Consider the following 25,612-nt stretch of genomic DNA (forward strand, 5'->3'; position numbering starts at 1 on the left):
AGCAGAGCTGGCCTCAGCAGAAAGCCGACTCATCACCCCGCCCAGGCTGTGTTCCGAGATTCCCCAGGACACCCGTGCTCACTGCACCCTTTGCTGAGGCCCATCCTGAGGGCCTTGCACCAGAGGCTGAGACTGAGCCCCTGATGAGGGACAGACCTCACAGATGCCCTCTGGGGGGATAGAGTCCCTAGATTCCTGAGGGGGAAGGGCAGTGGGGGAAGGGTGTATCTATGGGGTGTGAAGCCCCAGGGAGTCAGCAGGGTGAGGCAGAGGACCCAGAAGGCTGATGCCCAATGACCACTCTGAAAGCCAGCGCTCACCTGCAGCAGGAGGCCTCTGGCTGGTCCACAGAGTCTGGCCCTTAGGTCTAGCGCTCAGGGACAGAGGTGGGGATCAGAGGGATGACCCCTCCCTAGCCTAACTGGAGTCAAGTCCTAGGGGGATTGTCCAGCCCCATCCACGCCCCCAACCCAGATGTTCTACCTCAGCCACCACTGAGTTGTCCGTCCAACAGTCACCAAGCTCCCAAACTCAGGCGCTGTGACCCCTGCACACAACCAGCCTTTAAGGGCTCTGCTCGGTGACCTTTGATCTTCTGCTGTTCCTTTATTTCCTTTACATTCTCTGGGAACCCACAGGGTGTGGCAGTGAGGCCTGATTATGAGAGGTAACTGCAGAGCAAGGTGGGCTGCATAGAGGAGGTGGCTGGCTCAGAACAAGACCTTAAACTTTAAGACCTCAAGATTGGTTACATTCTGAAGGCAGGGTGTGTGAGGGCGTCCTAGGTAGAAGGGACTTGCATGGTGTCATCGGGGGAAAGAAGGCTGTCACCTGGGAGCCAGGAGATAATGGGACAGGGAAGAGCTCTGTGGCCTCCCAAGCCTGGCTTGAGCAGGTTGATGGGAAGAGCTTTGGACATGAGGAATGTGTGTGACTGACAGGTGTGGGTTTCTATTGACAGTGTCTGCCCGTGTGAAATGCAAGTGCGTGTGTATGTCTGCACCTGTCAGTGTGACCACCTTGATACTGAGTTTGTGTAACTGTATTTGTGGCAGGCTAAAGAAGAGTCCCCGGAGATATCAGATCCCAGTCCCTGGAACCTGTGGATGTTCCCTCATACGTCAAAAGGGACTTTGCAGGTGTGGTTAATTAAATTCAGGATGTTGAGATGGGAGATTTTCCTGCATAGTTATTGTTAAATGTCATCACAAGGGTCATATGACAGAGACAGAGAGAAGAAGGCGATGTGATGCCAGGCTGCTGGCTTTGAGGACAGAGGAAGGGGCCACAAGCTGAGGAGCGCAAGGGACACAGCGCTTGAAGCTGGAGATGCAGCGGGGAAGGAAGACATTCTCCCCCGGAGCCTCTGGAGGGAGTGTGGCTGAGCCATCACCTGGACCTCAGCCCAATGAAACTGACTTTGGACTTCCGCCCTCCAGAACCGAAAGAGAATACAAATGTGTGGTTTTCAGCCACTGCGTTTGTAGTAACGGCTAAGCAGCCACAGGAAACGAACACGGTATCTCTGAGAGGACCTGCGTGAGTGTGCACTTCTGTGAGAGGGCGTCTGCAAGAACAGGGGCTCTGGCATCGTCACTGCCTTTCAGACTCAAGTCATCCCTGTGTCAAGTCCTGCTTCCCTCAGGAGCCTTGAGAGCTGCCCTTGGGGAGGGAACTCAGAGTCCTGGGGCCCCTGTTCTGCTGCCCCTTCCCCAGGAGGAAAGGGCCCACAGAGGTGCCCATGCTACCTACGAGTTTTGTTTCTATTTAAGATGAACAGACCCCACCTCTCCCCAAGGAAGGCTGAGGGAGAAGAAGGGGAAGGCTCTGTTTGTCCACACTCACACCTACCCCAAGGTGGCCTCCACGCTCTCTCCTGCTCCTGACCTCCTGCTGACTGCCCTCCACACAGGCAGCCTCTTGGGCACAGAGCAGCATGGGTGAGGGGAGAGCCTGGAGGAGACACTGCCAGCACACATCCTGGCGGGAGGGGTGCTTTGTGCTTTTTAAAGAACGTGAACAAACCTCACTTATCCCCACAGAGCCCTGAGAGGATGGAGCCGTGCGCCTGCCCGGCGTGCTGAAGCAGCCCCCCCACCCCAGGCCAGGCCCAGAGCAGGGACAGACCCTCCCTCCAGACCACAGTGTGGGCAGCACCGGGCAAAGCAGAGGAGGGGGCAGGGTCTCCTTGGAGTCAGGGTCCTGGAGACAAGCCCCGAGCAAAGTCTGGCCTCAGCTGCCAAAGGGACAGCAGCCTTGTATGGGGTCCCAGCTGCTCCAACATGCTGGGATTCTGCAGAGGGGGCTTTGCCAGGGAAAGCAATGGCTTGGACCACAAAAGCAGATGTTTTAGAGCTCAGCTGTGGACAGAATCTGGCCCTGCACAGCTTTGGGGCATCGTGGGGTCCCCAGCCACAGCCCCATCCTGAAGACCCCGCATGGCCCTCATGGATCCCCTATTGAGCCCTGAGATGCTGCTCAGACAGGCGTCCCACACAGGCCATGGCTGTGCTCCTCCTAAATACACATTCGCTGTTCTCCCTCCACAGTATGAATTCTTGGGAGCAGGTTCTCTGCAGCTGAACCATCTCCCTTACATTGTTATTTTAGACAGAAGAGCTCACCCTCCTGAGCCAGACTGTCTGGGATCAAATCCTGGCCCCACCATCCAATAGCTATGTGACTTTGCACACATTACTTAACCTCTCTGTGCCTCCATTTCCTCATCTACAGAATGCATGGTAACAGCACGTCAGTGTCAGGGGTCGAGAGGAGTAAAGCTGTAATGCGTGAGCCTGGCACGTTCTAGGCATGTTGCCCTCATTCCTCACGCTCGTGGATGACCCCTCACCATGAAGCTGTGTTTTCGGGGGTCTCCAAGAATGTCCATGTTTCTAAACCCACTCAGTTCTGATCCCACTGCACCTCTCCCCAGCACGTAACGCTGCTGACCAAGAACTTTTCCTCAAAACGGTCTTTTCTTTTTGTCAAAGTAACCAAGATAGCCGTGGGGCTCAGGTCACACGGGGCTGGGGCGTGGTGCTGTGTCTGTCTGGTGCGGGCTGCCACAGCCAGCCTGGGGAGGGGCCCTGGGGCCTGTGATGTAGGGGTGCCAAGGTCACCCCACCTCCTGAGATGGACCCTCCTAGGGTGGACTCTGTGCCCCCATAAACTCCCAGCACCTGCAGATAACAGCCCTGGAAAAGGTTTTGATATAGGGAGCCAAGGTTTCCAGGAAGCTTCGCCACTACGTGAGATGAGGAGAGGAGGCTGGGAGCAGAAGGAGGGGCCCAGCCAGACGGAGAAGTGGCAATGAGAGAAGGCAGGGAACTGGTGAGAAGAAGAAAACAAGAGGAGCGAAGGATGGGGACCACTGTGCACGCGGTGCCCGTCCCGCTGGATGTCTGTCTCCCGCAAGTTTTAGCGGCTCAGCACGGCCGCTTCGAAAGGTATGACTTTTAAATCTTTAACAAATATTTCAGACTGCATCGTCAGTTTCCTCAAAGTCCCTCCCATAGGATTTTACTGTCAACAAACTTTCATGAAAACCTTTGATCCTTTCTCCCTCACTCCCAGTTTTGTCCTTGTGGCAGCTGCTAATGAGGCCTCCCTGGAGCCCTGGTGCCTGTGTCCCCGACACCACCCACTCCTCCTTTGGGGCTTCCCCTCCCCTTGGTCCTGCTGCCTTTGAAAAGCCTCATTCTTGAGCACTTTGTGTGCTTCTTCCCCTACTGTGATCCTACTTTACAGCCTGACCATAGAGAAAGAACCATCACAGGCCCCACACCTACTTTTCTGGAGGGATGGGTACGGGGAGGACAAAGATGGTCCTTTACTCCTGTGAAGTCTTACGACTCCAGACCAGGGCTCGCCAACGCAAAGGCCAGGGCAGATAATGTTTGAGTGTACTGCTGAGTGTGTTATCTGGGAGGTGATAGGAAGTGGGGGGTCTTGTGGTAGACCTGCAGCTGACCAGCTCCCCTGTATGCCCACAAATGAGATAGCTTAGATGAAGTGGACAAATTCCTAGGAAGACACAAGCTACTGAAATGTCAAAATCTGAATAGATCTATAACAAATAAAGAGGTTGAATTAATAATCAAAAACTTTTCACAAAGAAAAGCCCAGGCCCAGATGGCATCACTGGTATTCTACCAAACATTTAAAGAAGAATTACTATCAATCCTTTACAAACTCTTGCAAAAAATATAAATAGAGGGGATACTTCTCAGTCATTTTATGAGGCCATATGGCCCTGACAGTCAAAACAGGCAAACATATCACAAACAGAATTCATTAACGTATAAGAAGAATTATAAACCATGACTAAATGGGACTCATCCCAGTAGCTCAACACCCAAAACTCACTCAGTGTAACAGGAGTGTCTTTGCCGTTCCCAGCCGGCAGCGGCGGGCCAGGCATCCTGGGCGGCAATCATGCCCCTTTTTGTTAATGAGGTTTTTCATTGCAGTGATTCTGTTCCTCTTATACTCCTGCCCACTGGGAGTTTCGGAGGCAGATGTCTTATTTATTAGCCTTCACGTGTTCTGGTGGCTACAAGTTTGAGATGAAAATGTCAGCAGAGCTGGTTTCTTTGAAGGCCTTTCTCCCTGACGTGTGGATCACTGTCTTCTTCCAGGGACTCCACATGGCCTTCCCTCTTGGCATCCAATACGGATTTTAACAGAGCCCAACCTATGGGGGAAGGAAAAAATATTCAACCTCAGCTCACTTGAGCCTTCCTGTCTCACTCAAAGAGAAATTTTGAAAGAAGCCAGAGAGAAAAACACCCCTGCCTTACCAGCAGGAACAAGGATGAGTGTTACATCAGACTTCTCAGAAGCCATGCCAGCAAGAGCACGGAATGAAATATTTAAACTGTTGAAAGAAAAAATCCACCAACCTAGAATTCTTTATCCAGTGAGATTATACTTCAGACATGAAGGAGAAATAAAGACTTTCTCATACAAACAAAAATTGAAGTAATTTCTCACCAGTGGAGCCGTCCTGCAAGACATGTTAAGAGAAGTTCTTCAAAGAAAAGGAATGTGATGCCCACCAAATCCAGATCTGCACAAAGAAATAAAGAGCTTTTGTGAAGACGTAAATGAAGGTAAAATAAAATCTCTTCTTTTTCTTATACTTAGCTGATCTATCAGTTTGCTCAAAATACTGATAGCTGTATATCAGATGGTGGTAGCTTGTGTATCAGGGAAGCATACAGTGGTGGTGTTCGAGGGGTGGGAAGGAAGAACTGGGGGCTCTCTGTTAGAAGGTACTTGTGCTACCTGTGAAGGGCTATAGTATCATTTGAAAATGGATTTAGATTAATTGTAAAGGCAGATTGCAGACTCGAGGGAAACCACTAAACCATTTAAAGAAGTATAACTGACATGTTAAGAGAGAAGAGATATCAGAATCATACAAAATACTCAAAACCAAGGAAGGTACAAAAAGAGTGGAAGACAAAAAAGAAACAAAGACAAAGGCATCAAATACAACACCGTTATAAATATGTAAATATTAACACAACCATATCGAGAATCAATTTAAATGTAAATGATCTAAACACACCAATTAAAAGAAAGAGACTATCAGAGTGGATATAAACATGACCCAGCCATACGCTGTCCACAAGAAACCCACATTAAATATAAAGACACATATGTTAAAAGCAAAGGAATGAAGAAAGGCATACCATGTTAATGCTAATCAAAAGAAAGCTGGATGGATGAAGTGGAAAGGAAGACACAAACTTCCAGTTATAAGATACGTAAGGGTTAGGGATGCCATGCACCACATGATGGCTGGGGCTAACACGGTATATATGAAAGTCGTCAGAAGGGTGACTCCTAAGCGTTCTCATCACAGGAGAAAAAAAGCAATTTTTTCTTTTTCTTTTCTTTCTTTCCTTTTTTTTTTTTTTTTGGTATTTATATGAGATGATGGATGTTAGCTAAACTTCGTGGATTATTGTGTAATCATTTCACAATATATGGAAGTCAAATTATTATGCTGTACACCTTAAACTTATACAGGGTTGTATGTAAATTATATCCCAATTAAACTGGAAAAAAACTGGAGTAGCTTTACTAATTTCATATATATTGATGAAAGAATGAATTCTCCAACAAGATGTAACCATCTTTCACGTGTAAGTGCCTAGAAACTGATAGAATTGCCAGAAGAAATAGATGAATCTGCTATTATATTTGGAGACTTCAACAGCCTTCTACAAGAAATTGACAGATCTAGCAGGCAGGAAATCAGTAAGGACATAGTTGAACTCAATAACACCATCAATCAACTGCATATAATTTTATCTATTGACTACTTCATCCAACAACAGCAGAACACACAGAATTCCTCTCAGGCTCATGTGGAACATTCACCAAGAAAGACCATATTCTGGCCCTTAAAACACATCTTTTTTTTTAATAAATTTATTTATTTATTTATTTATTTATTTATTGGCTGCATTGTTGGCTCTTTGTTGCTGTGCATGGGCTTTCTCTAGTTGCAGCAAGCGGTGGCTTCTCTTGTTGCGGAGCACGGGCTCTAGGCGCGCAAGCTTCAGTAGTTGTGGCACTTGGGCTCAATAGCTGCAGCTCAAGGGCTCCAGAGCACAGGCTTAGTAGTTGTGGTGCACAGGCTTAGTTGCTCCATGATATGTGGGATCTTTCTGGACCAGGGCTTGAACCCATGTCCCCTGCATTGGCAGGTGGATTCTCAACCACTGTGCCACCAGGGAAGTCCCTAAAACACATCTTAACAAATTTAAAGGAATAGAAATCATACAATATCTGTTCTCAGACCATAGTGGAATTAAACAAGGAATCAATAACAGAAAGATAGCTAGAAAATTCCAAACTATTTGGAGGTTAAACAACACAGTTGCAAACAACACAACGAAGAAATCTCAAGAGAAATTTTAAAATATTTTTAACTAAATGAAAGTGAAAATACAATTTATCAACACTTGTGGGATTCATCTAAAGCAATGCTTAGAGGGAAATGTATAGTATTGAATGCATAAAAGAAGAATGATCTAGGATCAATAATATGAGATTTTACCTTAAGAAACTAGAAAAAGAGAAGCAAATTAGATCCAAAGTAAGCAGAAAAAAGGAAATAATAAAAATTAGAGCAGAAATCAATGAAACTGAAAGCAGGAAATTAAGAGAGAAAATCAACAAAAAACTAGTTATTTGAAAAGATCAATAACATTCATAAGCCTCTACCCAGGCTAACCAAGAGAAAAAGAGGTAAGGTACAAATTACTGATACCAGAAATGAAAAAGGGGCCATCACTACAGATCTCATGGACATTATAAGGATAGTAACGGAATATTACGCACAACTCAGTGCCCACAAATTTGGTAACCTAGGTAAGAGGGATCAATTCTTTGAAATAAACAATCTACCAAAACTCACATAAGGAGAAGTAGATAATATGAATATGCCAATATCTATTAAATATATTGAATCACCAATTAATAACCTTCCAAAACAGAAAATACCAGGCCCAGATGGGTTTACTGGTGAGTTCTACTAAACACTTAAAGAAATGATAGCAGTTCAGCAAACATATAGACACCAAGAGGGGAAAGTGGCGGGAGGTGGGGAGCTGTTGGGGTGGGATGAATTGGGAGATTGGGATTTCCATATATACATTACTAATAAGAAAAAAATCAAATCATACACTTTAAATATATGCAGTTTATTATACGTCAATTATATCTCAATAAAAGTTCTTTAAAAAAATAAGAAATGACAGCAGTTCTTTACAATCTAAAGAGGAAACACTTCCTAACTTGTACTGTGAAGCCACATTACCTTAACTGAAACTAGAAAAAGACATTATAAGAAAGGAAAATAGTAAATCAATATCTCTCATGGATAGATACAAAACTCTTCAACAAAACATTAGCAAGTTGAATCCAACATGTGTAATATGAATTATATAACACAACCAAGTGAGATTCATCCCAGGTGTGCAAGGCTGGTTTAATATTAAAAGAAATCAGTTACTGTATTCCATCTGTCAGCAGGCTAAGGAAAGCACCCACATCAACAATTCAATGAACGCAAAAAGAAAAAAACCCAAAAAACTGCATTTGACAAAACCCAATACCCCTTCTCAACAAAAACTCTCAGCAAACAGGAATAGAGGGGAAATTTTTCAGTTTAAGAAACAATATCTACAAAAAAGCCTACTGGTAACATCACATTTAATGGTGAGAAAATAGATGCTTTCACTCTAACAACAAGAATGAGACAAGGAAACTCCTTTTCACCACTCACATTCAATAAAGGAAATTGTAGCCAATGCAATAAGACGAAAAAAGGAAATAAAGTATCTGCAGATTGGGAAGGAAAAAATAAACTCATTTTCTTTTCCACAAATGATTGTCTATCTACAAAACTCGAAAAAAAAAACTCCTGGAACTAATAAGCAATTACATGAAGGTTACAGGATACAAGTTTAATGTACAAAAGGCACCTGCTTTCCTATGTGCCAGCAGTGAACAACTGCAATTTTAATTTAAAACATATATATCATTTACACTAGCTCCAAAAAAGTGAAACACACAGCTATGGATCTAGCAAAGTGTGTGCAAGTTCTATACGGGGAAAACTACAAAGCTCTGATCAAAGAAGTCAAGGATCTGGGTCAATGGAGAGCTGTCTCATGCCCACGGATAGGAAGACTCAATATTATTAAGACGTCACCTCTCCCAGATTGGGCTACACACTCAATGCAACCCCAGTCAATCTCCAGGCAAGTCGTCTTGTGCATGTTTACAAACTGATGCTGAAGCTTTTATGGGGAGGCAATGGGCCCAGGATAGCCGACACGACGGGGAGTAAGGTCATAGCCTGGGGACGGACACCACCTGCTTTTGAGACTTTCTGTGAAGCTACAGTGATCAGGACAGTGTGGTGCTGGCAAAGACGAGACGAACACATGGGTGGAACAGAATAGAGAGGCCAGACATAGACCCACACAAATACAGCCAAGTCACCCCGACAAAGGAGCAAGGGCAACAGGGTGGAGAAAGGAGACGCTTTTTCAACAAATGGTACCAAAACAACTGGGCGTCCACGGGGAAAAACTATTCTGGACGCAGGCTTTACACCTTCCGCAAAAATTACCTTGAAGTGGATCATATAGCTAATTGTGAGATGCAAACTAATCCCACGTTTAGAAGACAATCTAGTGACCTTGGCTTTCTTGGCAATGACGTTTTACACACAACACCAAAGGTATGATCCATGAAAAAAGTTGATACATCAGACTCAATTAAAATGAAAACGTCTGCAAAAGCCACTGTTAGAGAATGAAAAGACAAGCCACAGACTGGGAGGAAATTTTGCAAAAGACACGTCTGGTAAAGGACTGTGATCCAACGTACATCAAGAGCTTTCCAGACTCAACAATGAGAAGACAAACAGCCTGCTTAAAAAATGGTCCATCATCTGGACCCGTCACCAGAGACGACACGTAGGGGGCAAAAGTCACAGGAAAAGGTGCTCAGCGTCGCCCGCGTCACCAGGGAAGTGCAGACTGACTCAGCGGGGTGCCAGTACGCACCTGCTGAAAGGACTGAGACCCAGCACATGGCCAACAGCACACGCTGGCCAGGACGTGGAGTGCCAGGAGCCTCTCATGCATCGCTGGAGGGAACACACGATGGCACGGCCACTCGGGAAGACCGTTTGGAGGTTTCCAAACACAGGCTTACCAGACAATCCAGCAATCGCACTCCTGCATGTTTACCCAGATGAGCAGAAGCCAAGAACCCGGACACGGGTATTACTAGCAGCTGTGTTCACACTTGCTAACCCTTGGAGACAGATGTTTCCACCCGGTGAACGGATGAGCCAGTTCTGGGGCATCCGCACAGTGGCGTGTGCGTCAGGGATGAGAGGACACGAGCTGTGGAGCCACGGGAAGACACAGAAGAACCTTGAACGCATAAGCTCGGTGGAAGCAGTCAGTCTGGGAAGGCTATGTACTGCCTGAACCCAACTCCGTGACGTCCCGGAAAAGGCAGACAGTGGACAGATCCGTGGTTGCTGAGGCTCGGGGTGGGGGGGGGGGCAGGTGGCACGCAGGGATCTTTATGGCAGTGAAACGACCCTGTGTGGTGCTGTGATTGTGGACGCATGGCATTATGCATTTGTCCAAAGCCATAGCACGAGCAACAGCAGGGTGAATCCTCACGTACGGATGTCGGGTAAGAATAATGTACCAGCGTTGGTTGGTCAATTGTAACACACGTACCCACGGACGCAGTGTTAGTAAAGGGGGAAACTGGTGGATAACTGCTCTCTGTACTTTCTGGAGAATTGTTCTGTAAACCAAAAACTGCTCCAAAGAGTTAAGACTATTAAAAGAAAAACAACATAAGAAATTCCGTGGCAATCCAATGGTTAGCACTCTGAGCTTGTACTCCCAGGGCCTGGGTTCAATGCCTGGTCGGTGGCTAAGATCCCACAAACCTCACGGCACAGCCAAAACAAACAAACAAACAAACAAACACCCATAAGGTGGTGCTACTTCCCACGCGGGAGGACGGCTGTAATAAAACAGTGGACGGTACCAAGTATTGGTGAGGATGTGGAGACATGAGCGCACTCCTCCCCTGCTGGTGGGAGGGTAACGTGGTGCCTAACCCTAACCCTAACCTCGGGAACCCGCGTGGCAGCTCCTCAAAATGTCACCCATGGTGCCACTGTAATCCCCATTGAGCTGTCTGTTGCCCCAGGGCAGGAGGACACAGCATCTGCACACCTGCTGCCCTCACATGCGAATCAGCACCTTCAGGAGAGCCCCACGTGCAAACCACCCCAGTGTGAGTGGATGAACGGAGAACACTGTGTGGGGTGGCCCCACCACAGAGTGTCATTCAGCCAAAAAGGGAACGCAGCTCTGACCCATGTCACGGTGCGGACGACCCCGAACCCCTCTCGCTCAGTGGAGGAAGCCACGCCCTTGAGGGCAGGGATGCACAGCGCCGTCCACGCGAGGGCTCCAGAACAGGCAAGTGCACAGCGCCAGCAGGTGGATCTGAGGTTGCTGGGGGCGGGGAGAAGGAGGACGGGGTGACCGGGAACGAGTGCGGGGCTGCTTTCTGAAACGATGGAACGTTCTAGATGTGCCTGTGTGATGGCCGAACACTCCATGGCTGTTCCGAGAAGCACTGCGTTACACACTTTAATGGGTGACCCTACAGCATGCGCGTTGTATCTCACTAAGGATGTTTCAGATACGTGCGTTCCAGTTTTCCACTCGGAGAGGCAGTCGTGTAAGCAGCCTTAATTTGGCGAACACCCGTGCAGGGTGTGCTGGCTTCTGTCCACATGTGGATTCCCACAGCCCTGCGGGAGCTGCCACGTCGCTCAGCTGCCGTGATGGACCCTGACGCTGCTTAAACACGACAGAAACAGCCCGGGCCTGAGCAGTGGCAGGGCCCGCAGCGCGGCTCTGGGGGGTCAGGGACCCAGCTCCTGGTGTGGGGGCTGCTCCCTCTCCCATATTAGCCTGGAGGGCAGGTCACTGCCAGCCAGGGCTGAGGCCGTGCCCCCTCCCCTCGCGGGCATGACCAGGATGTGCACATGTCACTTCCACCCACCCTCTGGGCTAGAACGTACGCGCGGGGCACCCTCAGCTGCAGGGAGCCTGGGTCACGCGTCCAGCCGAAAGTCCATCACCAAAGACCATCCTCCCAAGACGTGTGGTTCCGGCCCCCTCAGTGCCCTCAACCTTGAGAGTAATCCCAGGACCAGCCAGGGCTCCAGTCTAGCGAATTAGCATCAGGATCCTGCAGCTGGTGGTGCTGGTGCTGCTGCCCCCAGGCGCAGGGGTGGGACGATTCCAGTTCACGGTGCAGCAGACGACGGCGTTTAGGCCCCAATCCCCACACGTTCCCCGGCAGAGCCCACCTGCAGCCGGACAGCCTCACGGCCCAGGCCCACAGCCACAGCCAGAAACCAGCAGGTCGGCGCTGGGAGTGTCCAGACACAGGGTCCCTCTGGGCTCCAGCCCCTCCGAGGGCCGACACGAGAGCCTCCCCGTCACTCTTCAGGAGTGTCTCCCGCTGCCCCAAGTCCCACGCTCAGGGCCGCAGCTGAGCCATCCCCCCCCCCCATCTCTGTCCCCCCTGCTCCCCCACAGCCCGAATCCCCCGGGCAGCACCCTCGCTCCCACCACTCCTTCTGTCTTTCCCTCTCCCAACGGCCCCCCAGTGGGCTGACACCCACGTGTCCCTCCTGCTGCCTGGCCCCTCTCTCCTTGACGACGTTTCCCTGGAGGGCCAGCACCAGAGCCCCTGCCTCGCCACACGTTCATAACCACTCTCAGCTCTCCTCCCACCTTGATGGCCCCCAGAGCGTCCGGGGCTTGGGGCCACATGGACCCGGGGTGGCAGGCCATGCCGGCTGTCACTCCAGACCCCAGCCGCCCTTCTCCCTCACCCTCGTGGGGTAGCTACGTGCCATCCTCTAAAGCTTGATTGCCCAGGAGGCGACCATGGGACATGGTCCTGGCCAAGGAGAGGGGAGAGGAAGCTGCCTGGAGAGTGCCAGGAGGCAAGTGCTGCTGGCGGGGAGTGTGGCCGAGCCGGCACAGCCTTTGGCCCTTGGGCCCCTGCCCTGTGTGCTGCGTGGACATGGGCACGGGGCCTGGAGGTGCAGGAATGACGTGCCTGTGAGGATGGAAACCGCTCCCTGAGGCCCTGAGGCCGGAGGAGCCGGAGGAGAGGAGCCTGACTCAGGGACACCCAGCTCCGAGCCTGCCTCCAGAGCCCTGGCCGGGTGAGGACTCCTCCCCTGTGGGTCTCTGTGCCACGTGGCCCGGGGCAGTCCTAACAGATGCCCGAGACCCGACTCTGAGGCCACTCGTGCTCTCAGACTGTTTCTGATGCCCATATCCCCAGCAAGGCCCTGTGCCTCTCTGTCTCCCCTAAAGAGCAGACCAAGCCCCTGCACCCTGGTGTCCATAATTCCCCGCAGAACACCCTCTTCTTTCTCCCCATAGAGGCAGACGGGGGGGTCCTTCCCCGGAAGCCTGCTGGCCAAATGCTCCACCCTTGGGGACCTACGCTACCCACAGGGCTGGCAAAGCAGCCAAAGAGAGAAAGGCTTACACGGGTCTTTAAAATAAGACAAACGAATATCATTCACGTTCCAAAGGGAGGGAATTCATGGTACAACGTGGCTGAACCCTGAGGACATTACACTCAGTGGAATAAGACTCAGAAAAGGAGAAATCCTGTCTGACTCCACTCACACCAGGTCGCTGGAGGAGTCACACCCACAGACACGGGAAGTAGGTGGTGGCGCTGGGGGCTGGGGAGAGGGGGAGGGGAGCGAGTGTTTAAAGGGGACACAGTGTCCGTTTGGGACGATGAGAAGGTTCTGGAGGTGGGTGGTGATGGTGGCTGCACAACACGTAAACGTGCTTCATGGCCCTGAGCTGTGCGCTTAGACGTGGTTAAGACGGTAAATGTTATATATGTTTTGCCACAACTTAAAAACAAAACACAATAAAGTCTTGTATCATAATCTCACTAATGATTAGCTCAAGTGCTCCTCCCAGGCAGGTTGGAAGCCAGGTCTCTGTTCAGCCAAAAGGGCTGCTAGCAGGACCTTGAGACCAGCTGTGCCCCCTCCCCTCCCCATCCCGGAAGAAGCGGGCCCATAAAGTCACATCAGGGATTCAGTCATTTGCTCTGCCCTGTTAGTACCCAGAGAATTCACCAATTCAGGCAGAACAGGAAATACAAAGTATTCAGACACAGAGACTAACCATGAATGGGAGGGCACGTTACCACCTTCTGGCATCCGCACAGCAACTGCTCAGGCTGTGCACCAGGAAACACACATCTCAGCCCTCCTCCTCTGCCTTCAGCACTTGGTTCCCCTGATGCCCGAGATGATCAAGGAGGAGCACGAGGTGGCCATGCTGGGGGCGCCCCAGGGCCAGGCCCCCGTCACGACCACAGTGATCACCGTCCCCAGGGAGACCTCCGTGCCCGACCACATCGTCTGGTCCCTGTTCAACACCATCTTCATGAACTGGTGCTGCCTGGGCTTCGTGGCATTCGCCTACTCCGTGAAGGTGGGTGGTACCTGGGGGGTTCTCCGCGAAAGTGTGTGTGAGCCTGGAGAGGCCCCCGGCCCGATGGCACGTGGGGTGTGGAGTGTGCTTCTGTGTGTGTGTGTGTGTGTGTGTGTGTGTGTGTGTGTTCCTCTGTGTGTGGGTGTGTGTGTGGCTGGGGGATCATTCCCAGTGAGAGTTCCCACGAGGCTGCAGGGCCCACATGGGGATGGGGGGTGGTGTGTCTCCACCACCCCCCAGGAAGTTCTCCTTCCCAGCCTCATTGGAGAAATGACATCCTTCACACTTCACATTCAGACCTTGAGTCTGGTCCTGAAAACGAGAAGGTTTTCAGCTGAAAGGAGACTGACCCCCGGTGGGGTGAGTGGGCAGGGAAGGGACTAGAGCAGAGGGAGGGTGAGCCCTGGGGCCTCCCGGAGAGGCTGGGAGTCTGTGAGGAAGCAGATCCAGGCCCCAGCAGGGGAGGGGGCCCACCGGGCACTGTCCAGCTCAGGCTCCGGGGAACGGGCAGGGTGGGTCCCCACCTGGGGGAGTGGGCCCCGGGGGACCAGCAGGGGAGGGCCTGAGTCACAGCACCTGGCTGTCTCCTGGCCCCACTCCGGGTACCCTCACCGTCTCCTCTCCCTCAGTCTAGAGACCGGAAGATGGTGGGCGACATCACTGGGGCCCAGAGCTATGCCTCCACCGCCAAGTGCCTGAACATCTGGGCCCTGGTCCTGGGCATCTTTCTGACCATTGGATTGATCGTTCTTCTGGTGTTTGCTTACCTGGCAGCCTACCGGGTGGCTTCACAGATGAGGAATCACAGAGGCTACTAGATGCTGACCATGGAGGTGGCCCAGGTCCTGCCCTGTCCACGGCCAGCCCTGCACCTGGGGCTGTGGGCCCGCCCCCTCCCCCCACCCCTTTAGACAGCAGTTCATAGAGACAGAGCTGTCGAGAATTGAATTCAATAAAGTGCACTCGTCTGTGAAGGTGCTGTGATGTCCCCTGGGGAAGGGACACTGCTGTGAGGCCCCAGTGGCCGCGGGGAAGCACAGAGCGTTCAGCTGTGGGCTGACAGCAGGACCCACAGCAGAGCTGGTGACCCGGCCCCGGTCGACGGAAACTCCCGGAGAAAGACCACCTCCTCCCACGCAAAGGTGGCTGGCCCTGCTGGGTGGGAGGGTCTCCCAGACACTGGGGACCCTGGGGCACTGGGTGTGAGCCTGGGCTGCGCACGGGCAGGTGGGGGCCCTCCTCAGCCCAATGCAGGGAGAAACCCCCCAGGCAGGGAGTCCTGTCTCTGAGGCTCCACAGGGAGTGGGGGTGGGGTACGCCCTGCGGCTGACCCACCCTGCCCTGCACAGCATCCCGGGTGTGCTGGGCGTCTCCCCAGAGAGGCTGGAGGAGTCCAGGCAGCCACAGGCTGGTTCAGGGGAGGTGACCCCTCTCCACATGTCCTTTGGGGATCCAGGCTCTTCTGGGAGCACCAGAGATGGGAAGACCAGAGATGGGAGCAACAGGGCTGGGAGGATGCAGAGCTGCGAAGATCAGAGCTGGAGGGTCAGAGCTGGGAGGACCAGAGCTACTACCTCAGAACCCTGGGCAGGGCTGCACAGGTGGGCCGGCAGCCAGGATGAGAAGTGTTTCTGGTCCTTTTTCCAGGTAGCTCTGAGGAGAGAAGTCTCTGTTTGTGCTTTGCCTGGAGTCTGCCCTGGAGAAAGTTCCGCCTTAGGACTCCTGAAGGTGCCCTGCCCGGGTTTGGTCCTGAGGGACTGAGGGCAGAGCAGGACAGATGTGCTCCTGGTGGGGACTCACTGCCCTCCTGGCCTTGCCCCTGGCTCCCTTCCTGAGCGCTGCTGGTCCAGGCAGTTTCCACCTGCCCAGCTCCCCCAGCAGGCATCTGAGTCACTAGGCAGAGCCCCCTGCCTGACTCCAGGGCTTTGCTGTTTGCTGGCCCCTCCCCACCTTGGAGTCAGTCCTTCCCAACGCAGAGGGGTGGGTCTGCCAGCCTCCCCTCCTCCAGGACCTGCTTGGGGCTGTCTCCTTCCTGCTCACGTGGACTGTCCCCTGGGGAGAGGGCTCCCTCACAGCCAGCCTGGGACCCCAGCCCCCAGCCGTCTCCTGGGGTCAGGGGACTGTGGCTGGGGACAGATCAAGGGGCATGGGTGCAGGGGAGAGGACCCCCAGCTGGGGTCAGGGGTCCGGGGATGAAGGGGAGGCTATGGGCACCCCACCTCACACCACACCCGCCCAGCTGGTTGTGGGCAGGGTCTGCCCTGGGGCACCCCAGGTGCCCACACATCTGGAGGTCAGGACAGAACCAGGGATGGGGCTGATTTCCAGGGCAGGGCAGGGCAGGGCATGGGTTTCTCCTCCACCTGAAGAGCAGAGACCACGGAGCTGTCTCTACAGCGGTGGACGTGCCCTCCTGCTGCCTTCCCGAGCTGACGGGGCCTTGGGGCCGTGCACTATGGAGAGCAAGACGGAGGCACACGTCACAGGGGCTGCAAGGGAGCCGGGCAGTCACGGCAGGCCGGGAACCTGCGCACATCCTGGGGTCCTGGGACCACCTGGACCTCGGCGTCTCCACTCCCGGGTGATCGCAGCTTAGCAACCAATCCGCTGCTGGCCGGGGACCCTGTGCCTGTGGGCACCATCCCACTGTGTGCAGCTGCCCGGGTAAGGGCTCTGGGGTGTCTGTGCTGCGTGGCAGCCGCACCATTTCTACTCTCCGCGCGGCGCGTTTGACCTGCTACTTGAATCTGCACTTCTCCGACGGCAGCTCCTAAAACTCCAAATAAACTCTGTTCTTGTTGCCAGGCTTCTGAGGGTTTTGTGTGCTCTGGTTTGTCCACAGGGCCAAGGGTGTTGTGGACTCAGCCTGGCCCTTCCCCGGAGGAACCCCCCACCCCAAACCCCTGTCCAATGGCTGCTGCCCCAGCTGGAGGCCAAAACCAGGCAAGGCCTGAGGACCGGTCAGCTCCCACTCAGAGCAGCACAGCAGACGGGACAGTGGGGGTGGGCTCTGTCTCAGGCAGGGCCCCCTCCCCAGGTCAAAACACGGCACCCTCACACACAAATGCTTTGCTTTATTCAACTGTGGACAGACGCGTGTATAAACGGCAGTGAAAAGGGGTGACGGCCTCGGGCTGCGGGCAGCTGCTAGTGGCCTCCATTCTCCTTCATGAACTGGGAAATTGCTTGAAAAATCATCAGAGAGCCAGTGGCGAAAAGAATGATGAAGGCAATAGTCAGAAGGATGCCCAGGACCAGGGCGCAGATGTTCAGGCACTTGGCGGTGGAGGCATAGCTCTGGGCCCCAGTGATGTCGCCCACCATCTTCCGGTCCCTAGACTGGGGGAGAGGAGGTGGTGAGGGGGACCCGGAGTGGTGCCAGGAGACAGCCAGGTGCTGTGACTCAGGCCCTCCCCTGCTGGTCCCCCGGGGCCCACTCCTCCAGGTGGGGACCCACCCTGCCCATTCCCCAGAGTCTGAGCTGGACAGTGCCCGGTGGGCCCCCTCCCCTGCTGGGGCCTGGATCTGCTTCCTCACAGACTCCCAGCCTCTCCGGGAGGCCCCAGGCTCGCCCCTCCGCTGCTCTGGCTCCTTTGGTAGGAATTCACCCCACCAGGGGTCAGTGTCCTTTCAGTACTTTTTTCTTTTCAGGACAGGACTCGAGGTCTGACTCTAAAGTGTGAAGGATGTAATTTCTCCAATGAGGCTGGGAAGGAGAACTTCCTGGGGTGGTGGAGACACACCACCCCCCATCCCTATGTGGGCCCTGCAGCCTCGCCGGGAACTCTCACTGGGAATGATCCTCCAAGCCCCGGCCCCCCGGCCCCCCCCACCCCCCCCACATACACACACACACACCAACAACACACAGAAGTGCACTCCACACACCACGTGCCATCAGTCCGGGGGCCTCTCCAGGCGCACACACACTTTCGCGGAGAACCCCCCAGGTACCACCCACCTTCACGGAGTAGGCGAATGCCACGAAGCCCAGGCAGCACCAGTTCATGAAGATGGTGTTGAACAGGGACCAGACGATGTGGTCGGGCACGGAGGTCTCACTCTGGATGTTGATCACCGTGGTCGTCACGGGGGCCTGGCTCTGGGCAGCCCCCAGCATGGCCACCTCGTGCTCCTCCTTGAGCATCTCATAGCTCGGGGGGACCCTGCTGTGGGCACCAGTGAAGAAGGGCTGGGACGTGCGGTTCATGTTGGGCACGCAGCAGCTGCGGTCCGGATGCCTGGACAGGCTCGGAGTGCTCTCTACACCCTGTAGTTTCGATTTCTTGAAGTTTCCTTTTCCTGGTGTTTGGCCACTGGGGATGGGCTGGTCCTCAGAGATGGGAGGAGAGCCTGAGTGTCAGGTTACACCAGGGTGGGTGGGAGGAAGGCTCAGGACCTGGAGGGAGATTCCCACCCCAGAGGCTGGAAGGGGCAGAAGACTTTCCTTCTACCCTCCCAGGTTCTTGGATGAGACCCCCCTGTAATAAAAAGGCAGTTTAACAAGGAAAAAGGAAATAAAAGTTTAATCATATGTATACCTCCTGTACATGGGAGAGACCCAGGAAAACTGAGTAACTCCCCAAATGCTGAAGCTACCACCCTAGATGCCACTGTGAAATAAAGACAAAAGGTTTTGGGGGTGGGGAAGAGAGGTTCCTTTTCCAAGGTGACCTGGCAAAGCACACAGATAAGGGTGAGGTTTATTTAGGGGAACCACTGTCCAAAACCGCCTGCCCCGGCCAGGCAAGAGAGCAGCCACGGGCATGAGGAGGTGAGAATAAAAACTTCCTGAAATTAACCCTATGCCAAAGAGACACATTTTGAGGCGGCAGACTTTGCTCCCCAACCGCTGGTGCTGCTTTGCTGTGGAAGCTGCCAGCTCCCCTGTGTGGGCACAGGCTTCGATTCATGTCTTCATGGCCCGGGGGGACACGCTCCCTGCGCAGGCACTCCTGGAGCCGACGGTGCCTCCTGCGAGTTTCCGGTGACGTTGCTGTGGACGCTTGATGGGGTGACCAGCAAGAGGATCCTGATCTGTTACGACGAGAAAGTGGAACAGCAAACGTAGCGAGAGCACACTGCCCTTTGACCCTCCAGCCGCCAAGTCAAAGCCTTGCCCAAGCACAGACCCCGCTGCCCAGCGCCTGCATGTGACAGAGCATCTGGGCTGCACGTGTGAGCTGGCGCGTCTGCAGACCCATGGGCTGGTTTAAAGACCGTTCAACCAAGCCTGCCTCAGAGTACACGTGTGTCAGGAAGCTGACAAATAGCCCAGCTGACAGTGGTCCTCCCTCAGGGTATCTTACCATCTTTCTCTTGTTTTCCAGCCCAGGGTTGGGTTATACGGAAGCAAGGAACAGGGTGTGGAATGAGTTAAGGAAACTGAGCTAAAGGTGGAGTTGGGACAGGCCTGCAGGCGAAGCTCTCAGGCCCAGCCTGCATCACCCACTGCCCCACACAGGAGGAGACGTCCCCATGCACCTCCAACGGGAGGGCGCCTCTACTCACCATCTGGCAGGAGGAAGGCATCGCCTCTCTTCCCACCACAGCCCAGCCCACCAGAGACTGCGATGGCCTAGCCTGCGGGATGCCTCCTTGCTCTGGACCCCCAGCTCCTCCACTGGACTCGGGTCATCACAGCCCCTCCCAGGTGCCCCTTCTCCCTGTAAGAGCAAGCTCCCCCTCCTTGCTCTCTGGATTTGCCTGTGCTCCACCAAGGTTCCCCTACCCCGAACTGCAACGCCTCTGCTAGTGCCGAACAAGCCTGGTGTCGACTGAGAAACAACGCACAACCTAAACGCTGTGAGTTATCTTTTATTTGGTGACAAACCTGAGGCCTTAAGCCCGGGAGGCAGCCTCTCAGGTAGCGCTGAGGGAGGCTCCACCGCGGTAAGGGCGGCAGCCAGTCTGTACTGGAGGTTTCACCGCAAAAGCCAGGTAGCCGGAACATCAAAAGATTACTGTTGACTAAAGGGAAAGCAGGTCTCGCAAGTTCGTGAATTGAGCCCTTTCCTACACGTGGGAAGATGCAAGAGTCTGGGCTCACTGAAGTCATGGCTCTGGTCGGCCCCGCAGCTCCCTGGGCCAGGGTCCTGTGCGTTCCCCTACTGCGTCCCCTCCGTCGGGGCAGCTGCAGTGGCTGAGGCCTTACTGATGTGGCAGGTGACATTCTTGGTCCACAGGTGATATGTCTGCAGGCTTTTCCTGTACTTTCAATTCTTACCCTACAGATCACACTGCGTAGTTCAGATGTGTTGAATTCCAATATATACGAGTTGTGTAACTATTTCTTGGACAATGAAGGACCTTAGAAACTGTGAGCCTTGTTACCTGCCTGACTTCCCCTCATCCTTTCTTTCTTTGCATTTTAATCCTACTTGTGCACCTGCTATCCATGTTCAGTTCGTATGCAACTCAAATTTTCCTAATTCATTTTCTGATTTCTTCCTTGACAGCTAAGTACTGACTGACATACTGTCTGTCCACCTACCTACCTACCTACCTACCTATTGTTCTCCTTCACTACTGATGTTTAGATGAATGCCACACGGATCATTACATATGATGACATTAACATATTTGAAATTGTTTAATATTTGCTTCACAGGTAACAAATGCACAAGTGTACAGCTTCCATGAGGATTTCAATTACATCCCATATTTATGTTACACCCACCCATGCGTATATACCAACACCAAGTTCTAGAACCCTGCATTCTGCATGTATGTATACAGAATGAAGTGTTCCTAGAGTCGATTAGGTCAATTATTTTACTGTTTTGTTTCAATCTCCTACATTGGTAATATTTTTGCAACTGTTTTTTTCTCTCAGATTGGTTCTATCAGCTTCTGAGGGACTCGTGTTGAAGTACTGTGACAGGTTTTGTCGTTTCTAGTCCTGTCCCTTTTGGTGTGTCTGTGTGGAAGCTGAGACCCGGGCATTCACATGAAGCACTTCATCAGTTCATACTTCATGGGATTACTGATGCTTGGGGACCGACGTTCCCCTGATGTTCTACCTTTTCAGGCGTTAATGTACTGCTGCGTTTTATCCTCCATGTTTCAGCGTGGTTTTAGCTTGCTCTGATGCAATAATGTCCCCCAAGGACACCTGGGCAGCACTGGGCCAGGCCGGGGGCGCCTACGCCCGGCTCAGGGCGGTGGGTCCGCGTCTCGCCTACATGCCGGGGCTGGAGCCCCTTCCCGCAGCCAGTGTGCAGTGTACAACACATTTCAAGACACTGCTGGCTTTGTGTTTGTTGTTTCTGATTTTCCATTGGCTCCAAAATGTCCCCCAGTCAGGCCCAGAGGCGGGGGCACCACGTCCAGGCACGGGCTTTGGCTCAGGCCAGCCACGCACCAGCTCGCAGCAGCTCAGGGCAGCTCGCGGGGACTCCCGCCTCCCGCCCCAGGGCCCTGCCCTCTTGGTGTCTGGGAGTGGCCAGTGCTCTGGGTAGACCCTGTGGAGCCTTCTTTCCACAGAGCGGGTCTGTTCTTGGGCCCACACTCCCATCTGCGACCTCTCCAGTCTGGGACTGCGGTGTGTGTCAGGGTCAGGCCCCCAGGCTCCTGTGCCTCCGGCCAGGGTGCTCCTGCAGGTGTGTCCTCGGGCCACCGGGAGGGCCTGAGCAGCCCCGGGCATCCTGCCGGACAAGCCCCTGCTTTCCCAGGAGGCTCTCTGCCGACGCCACGGGCCTCCTGCCTGGGGGGCCTCCTGGTCCACTCGATGGCCTCAGGACCCCTGGAGACACAAGTTCACGTTGCGGAAGTGTGGTGGGGACTCAGCCAAGCATAAAATTGTGGGGGTGCCGAGGACGTCTTCTAGAGACAAAGAGCTTTACGATGTGACTCTGCAGACTGCAGTGTAGGGACAGGGTGGAGTAGTTTTCTTTCCCTTTTCCCATCTGTCAGCACTGCCTGGTGCACAGATCAACTGACCCTAAGTCAACAGAAAAGCCACATGATGGGAAGAATCTGCGACGTCTCCCGGTAGGAAAGCCCCAGAGGCCCACGGGGCAACGTCCGAGGAGTGGCGGAGTCAAGGAGGCGGCTGCGGCAGGACGCGCTGGGGGTCCTTCAAGCCTCAGACAGGACCGAGGCGGCCCCCCGCCCTCATGAAGGCCCAAGGGCAGCGTGGGAGAGATCCAGACGCCACAGCGACTGCCACTCTTGTCCCTGCCTGGTCTCCAAGGCCCGCGCCTGAGAACCAGGGGCAGCGCTCGGAGGACGGGTCCACATCAGCACGTGAGGTGGGGCTGCATTCCGCGCGGGAAGGGCCTGCGCTGTGGTTCTGGTGCGCGCTGGCCCAGATCGCAGGTGCGGACACCAGGGCCAACATTGCAAGTAATCCAACCTTAAAGGGATGGAGGTGCTTCAGCCACCCCCCCAGTGGCATCTGAACCCAGTTTGAAGGGCCCCACAAGAGACCGAACAGTGGTGCCTGGGGGAAGGGGGCTTCCGGCTTCCGAAGCCTCCTAACCCTCCCCCTTCAAGTCGAGCTCAGGGCGTCCCACCCACGGTTCCTCAGGCGTGGAAGGGACTCACTGCCAAACATGGGGCGTTTCCTGCCCGCCTGGGCCTTCTCACAAAGCTGCCCCAGCACCCCTCCTCTTGTGCGCTCCGGCCGAGAGGAACGTGCGCTTTGCCCTTGAGCGCCCGGAGCCGGCGGCCGCGTGCTCACCGTGGTCCTGGGTGGAGGTGGAGACCTCAGGCTGGTGTCCTGGAGCAGCGCCAGCCTCAGGCGCTCCAGCTTCCTGGGCACCGGCTGATGGGTGGTGGCCGAGCGCCCGAGATGTAGGCGCCACAGTGAGTCCAGCGGTCAGTTCTGCGGGCCCCACCCTTGCCTGCCCTCCCAGGCTCAGCCAGACTTTGGGAACTTAGCTGAGAGGTAAGAACACGTCACTGTGTGCTTTAGGAAGCTTAGAGCGGCAAGCTGTGGGTTGTGTACACGTTACCACAGTAAACGCTCAGGTTGGTTCTGACAGTTTTTGATGGTTTATTGATCGATTTCATGGGGGGTAGACGTTCAGAGTTCCTTCTCTGCCATTTTACCTGCGTGATTTACTCTTCACAACAGCTGTGTTTCACAACTGGCACCCCGTGTGAGCACGTGCCCGCACCACGGGCTTCCATTCCCGTCCCCGCCCAGGCGTGCGGAATGCCTGCTGCACGGGGCCAGGCCCCCACGTGCCTCACACAGTTCACAACACAACCTAAAGAGTGAGAGAGAATTTTGCAATTCACGTATCTGACAAGGGACTAGCACTCCGAATATGAAGAACTGTGGCAACTCAGCAACAGCAAGACCAACAGACCAATGCATCAGTGGACAAAGGACTAGAGCAGGTGTTCTGCAAAGACGCATGGCCGGCTGGTGGCACACGAGGGGCCTGGCATCACCACGATCAAGGAGACACACATACACCCCAGCGGGGGCCAGCCACAGCAGTGTCTACGGTGGGCACATCCGTGGGCGAGGGTAAGGCAGGGTTCAAAGCCCCTGGCAAAGCTGGCAGGAATAGGAAATGATGCACCCGCTTTGGAAAACACTTTGGGGAACCCTAAGAAGGGCAACATTGCATCATGACACAGCCCAGCAGCTCCACTCCTAGCTGACGAGCTCCAGAAATGTGTGTTTACACAAAAACTTGCACACAAGTGTTTCTCAGCATTCTTCATAATTGCCAGAAAACTGGAAATCATCAAATCTCCATACACGGATGAAGAGACACAAAATACGGTGCCCTCTCACAGCACACCCTTCACAGCCGTAGAAAGGACGCAGTTCCGACACAGACCTGACATGGGTCAGCCTGCAAAGCCCCGTGCTCGGGACAGAAGATGGAAACAAAGGCGTGCGGCTTCTGTGAGGCGCCCAGGGGAGGGAGGTCCCTGCGGAGAGACGGCAGGCTGCTGGCTGCCTGCACGGGGGCACAGGTGGGGGTGAGGGCGGACGACCTACCAGACTTGGGGTTTCCTTACCCTGAGGGGGAGGTCGGAACTGCAAGGGGGTGCAGGCTGCACCAGCCCCCAAAGAATGTATCCAAAGCCCCTAACGTGTACACTTTGTTGGGTAACATGACAAATTTTGTGTTCTGGAAGTTTCAGGTGATTAACAAATTAAATTACACAACCTCTATATTATTTAAAGTATACAGAAATAAAGGGGTCATTACCGAAAACATGTCAGCTGGCCATGACGTCCCCGCGTGTGACTGTCACCTCTGCACCGGGGGTCGTTCCCCTCCGCCTGGTCCGCCACCTGGTGAGAAGCTGCCCGAGGCTGAGCCCCTGCCCCTCGCTTGGCAGGAGTGGGGACGGCTGCGGGGGGCAGGAATGGCCACAGAGGGAGGGGGCGTCGTCCCCGACGCGGGCCAGGGCGGCAGGCGCATCAGGGCCTGACGTGGGCAGCAGCCCCCCCAGGCCTGTGGGTGTCCGTCCTGCCTGCGCAGACCTCACCCCAACCAGGTGCCCGGGCAGCCCTCGGACGGCCCCGTGGGCACGTCAGCCCGGGCCGTCGGGACAGCCTGCTGGGTCCATGTGGGCCAGCAGGAGAGCAGACCACACGGGGGTCTCCACAGGCGGGTTCCCCAGAGGACGGGGCACACAGCACCCCGTTCGGGGACCAGAGGCGGCAGGTGCAGGAAGCAGCTGAGCCCCTGTGAGGGGAACCAGGGAGGAGGCGGAAACGGCCAGAACCTGGAAGCTGGAGGAGGTCCAGGACCGGAGACCCAGGCTTCTGGGCGGTGAGGGGGCCCCTGGGGCACCCGGAGGCTGGTCTGGGAGCCTTGGCCCGATGGGCCCCATGAGGGGGAAGGCCTTGCTCCTAACAGGACAGCCCAGGCCCGGCCATCGCCTCCCACAGCGTCCTGCACGCAGGTGAGGACGCAGACGGCCAGGAGGACACCGTGCCCCAAAGTTCGAAGACAGCGGGGTGCTGGCCTCGGAGCTGACCTGCCCCTGCCCCTGAGAAGGGGGCACAGGCCCGCAGGCCCAGGAGCTTCCTGCCAGGACGCCAGCTCCGCCCTGGAGCCACCCCAAGGCCTAAGGGAAATGGGGGCGCGGGGGGAGGAGGGAGGACGGGGCTGCACAAATACGCAGGCCTGGGCTCCCAGCTGCTGCCCGACGCCCCGAGTCCTCGCGCCTCCCCCCACAGCTGCCTCCCCAGCTCTCACCGGGCCCGATGTCCCTGCTCCTGGGAGCCCTGGGGAGGCCCCGGGAGGCTCCTTTGGGGCAGGACACACAGGCGGCTGGGTGCTGACCTGCAAGCAGGAGGGGCCCAAAGCAGCGTGGAGCAGGGGCTCAGGACCAGGAAGGCCAGTGTGGAGGCCTGTGGCGCTGAGGGGTGGGCGGTGGGGGCGGGGCTCCCTCTGGGGCTGGGGTGTGGAGGCTGAGTGAGGGCCTGGCAGGGGCCCTGGGAGGGGAGAGCGGGGGCCCTGCAGCAGGCTTGGGCCTGAGACCCCCAGGCTGGGGGAGGTTCCGGG

At 54.6% G+C, this 25,612-nt stretch overlaps 2 protein-coding genes across 2 annotated transcripts; one reads left to right on the plus strand and one right to left on the minus strand.

The window, feature by feature from the left end:
* Positions 1-13,890: 13,890 nt before the first annotated feature.
* LOC130849298 (interferon-induced transmembrane protein 1-like) lies at positions 13,891-15,036 on the plus strand. The gene is made up of 2 exons (XM_057728093.1): positions 13,891-14,126; positions 14,756-15,036. Exons 1-2 carry the CDS (start codon positions 13,932-13,934, stop codon positions 14,942-14,944), a joined length of 384 nt encoding a protein of 127 aa, XP_057584076.1. The 5' UTR covers positions 13,891-13,931; the 3' UTR covers positions 14,945-15,036.
* Positions 15,037-17,179: 2,143 nt separating this feature from the next.
* LOC130849231 (interferon-induced transmembrane protein 3-like) lies at positions 17,180-18,423 on the minus strand. Its single transcript, XM_057727975.1, has 2 exons — positions 18,088-18,423; positions 17,180-17,465 (listed from the first exon to the last, which is right to left on the minus strand). The coding sequence occupies exons 1-2, from the start codon at positions 18,334-18,336 to the stop codon at positions 17,274-17,276; spliced, it is 441 nt and encodes a 146-aa protein (XP_057583958.1). The 5' UTR covers positions 18,337-18,423; the 3' UTR covers positions 17,180-17,273.
* Between the last annotated feature and the right edge of the window lie 7,189 nt (positions 18,424-25,612).

Source organism: Hippopotamus amphibius, chromosome 3 (genome assembly GCF_030028045.1).
Source record: "Hippopotamus amphibius kiboko isolate mHipAmp2 chromosome 3, mHipAmp2.hap2, whole genome shotgun sequence".
NCBI lineage: Eukaryota > Metazoa > Chordata > Mammalia > Artiodactyla > Hippopotamidae > Hippopotamus > Hippopotamus amphibius.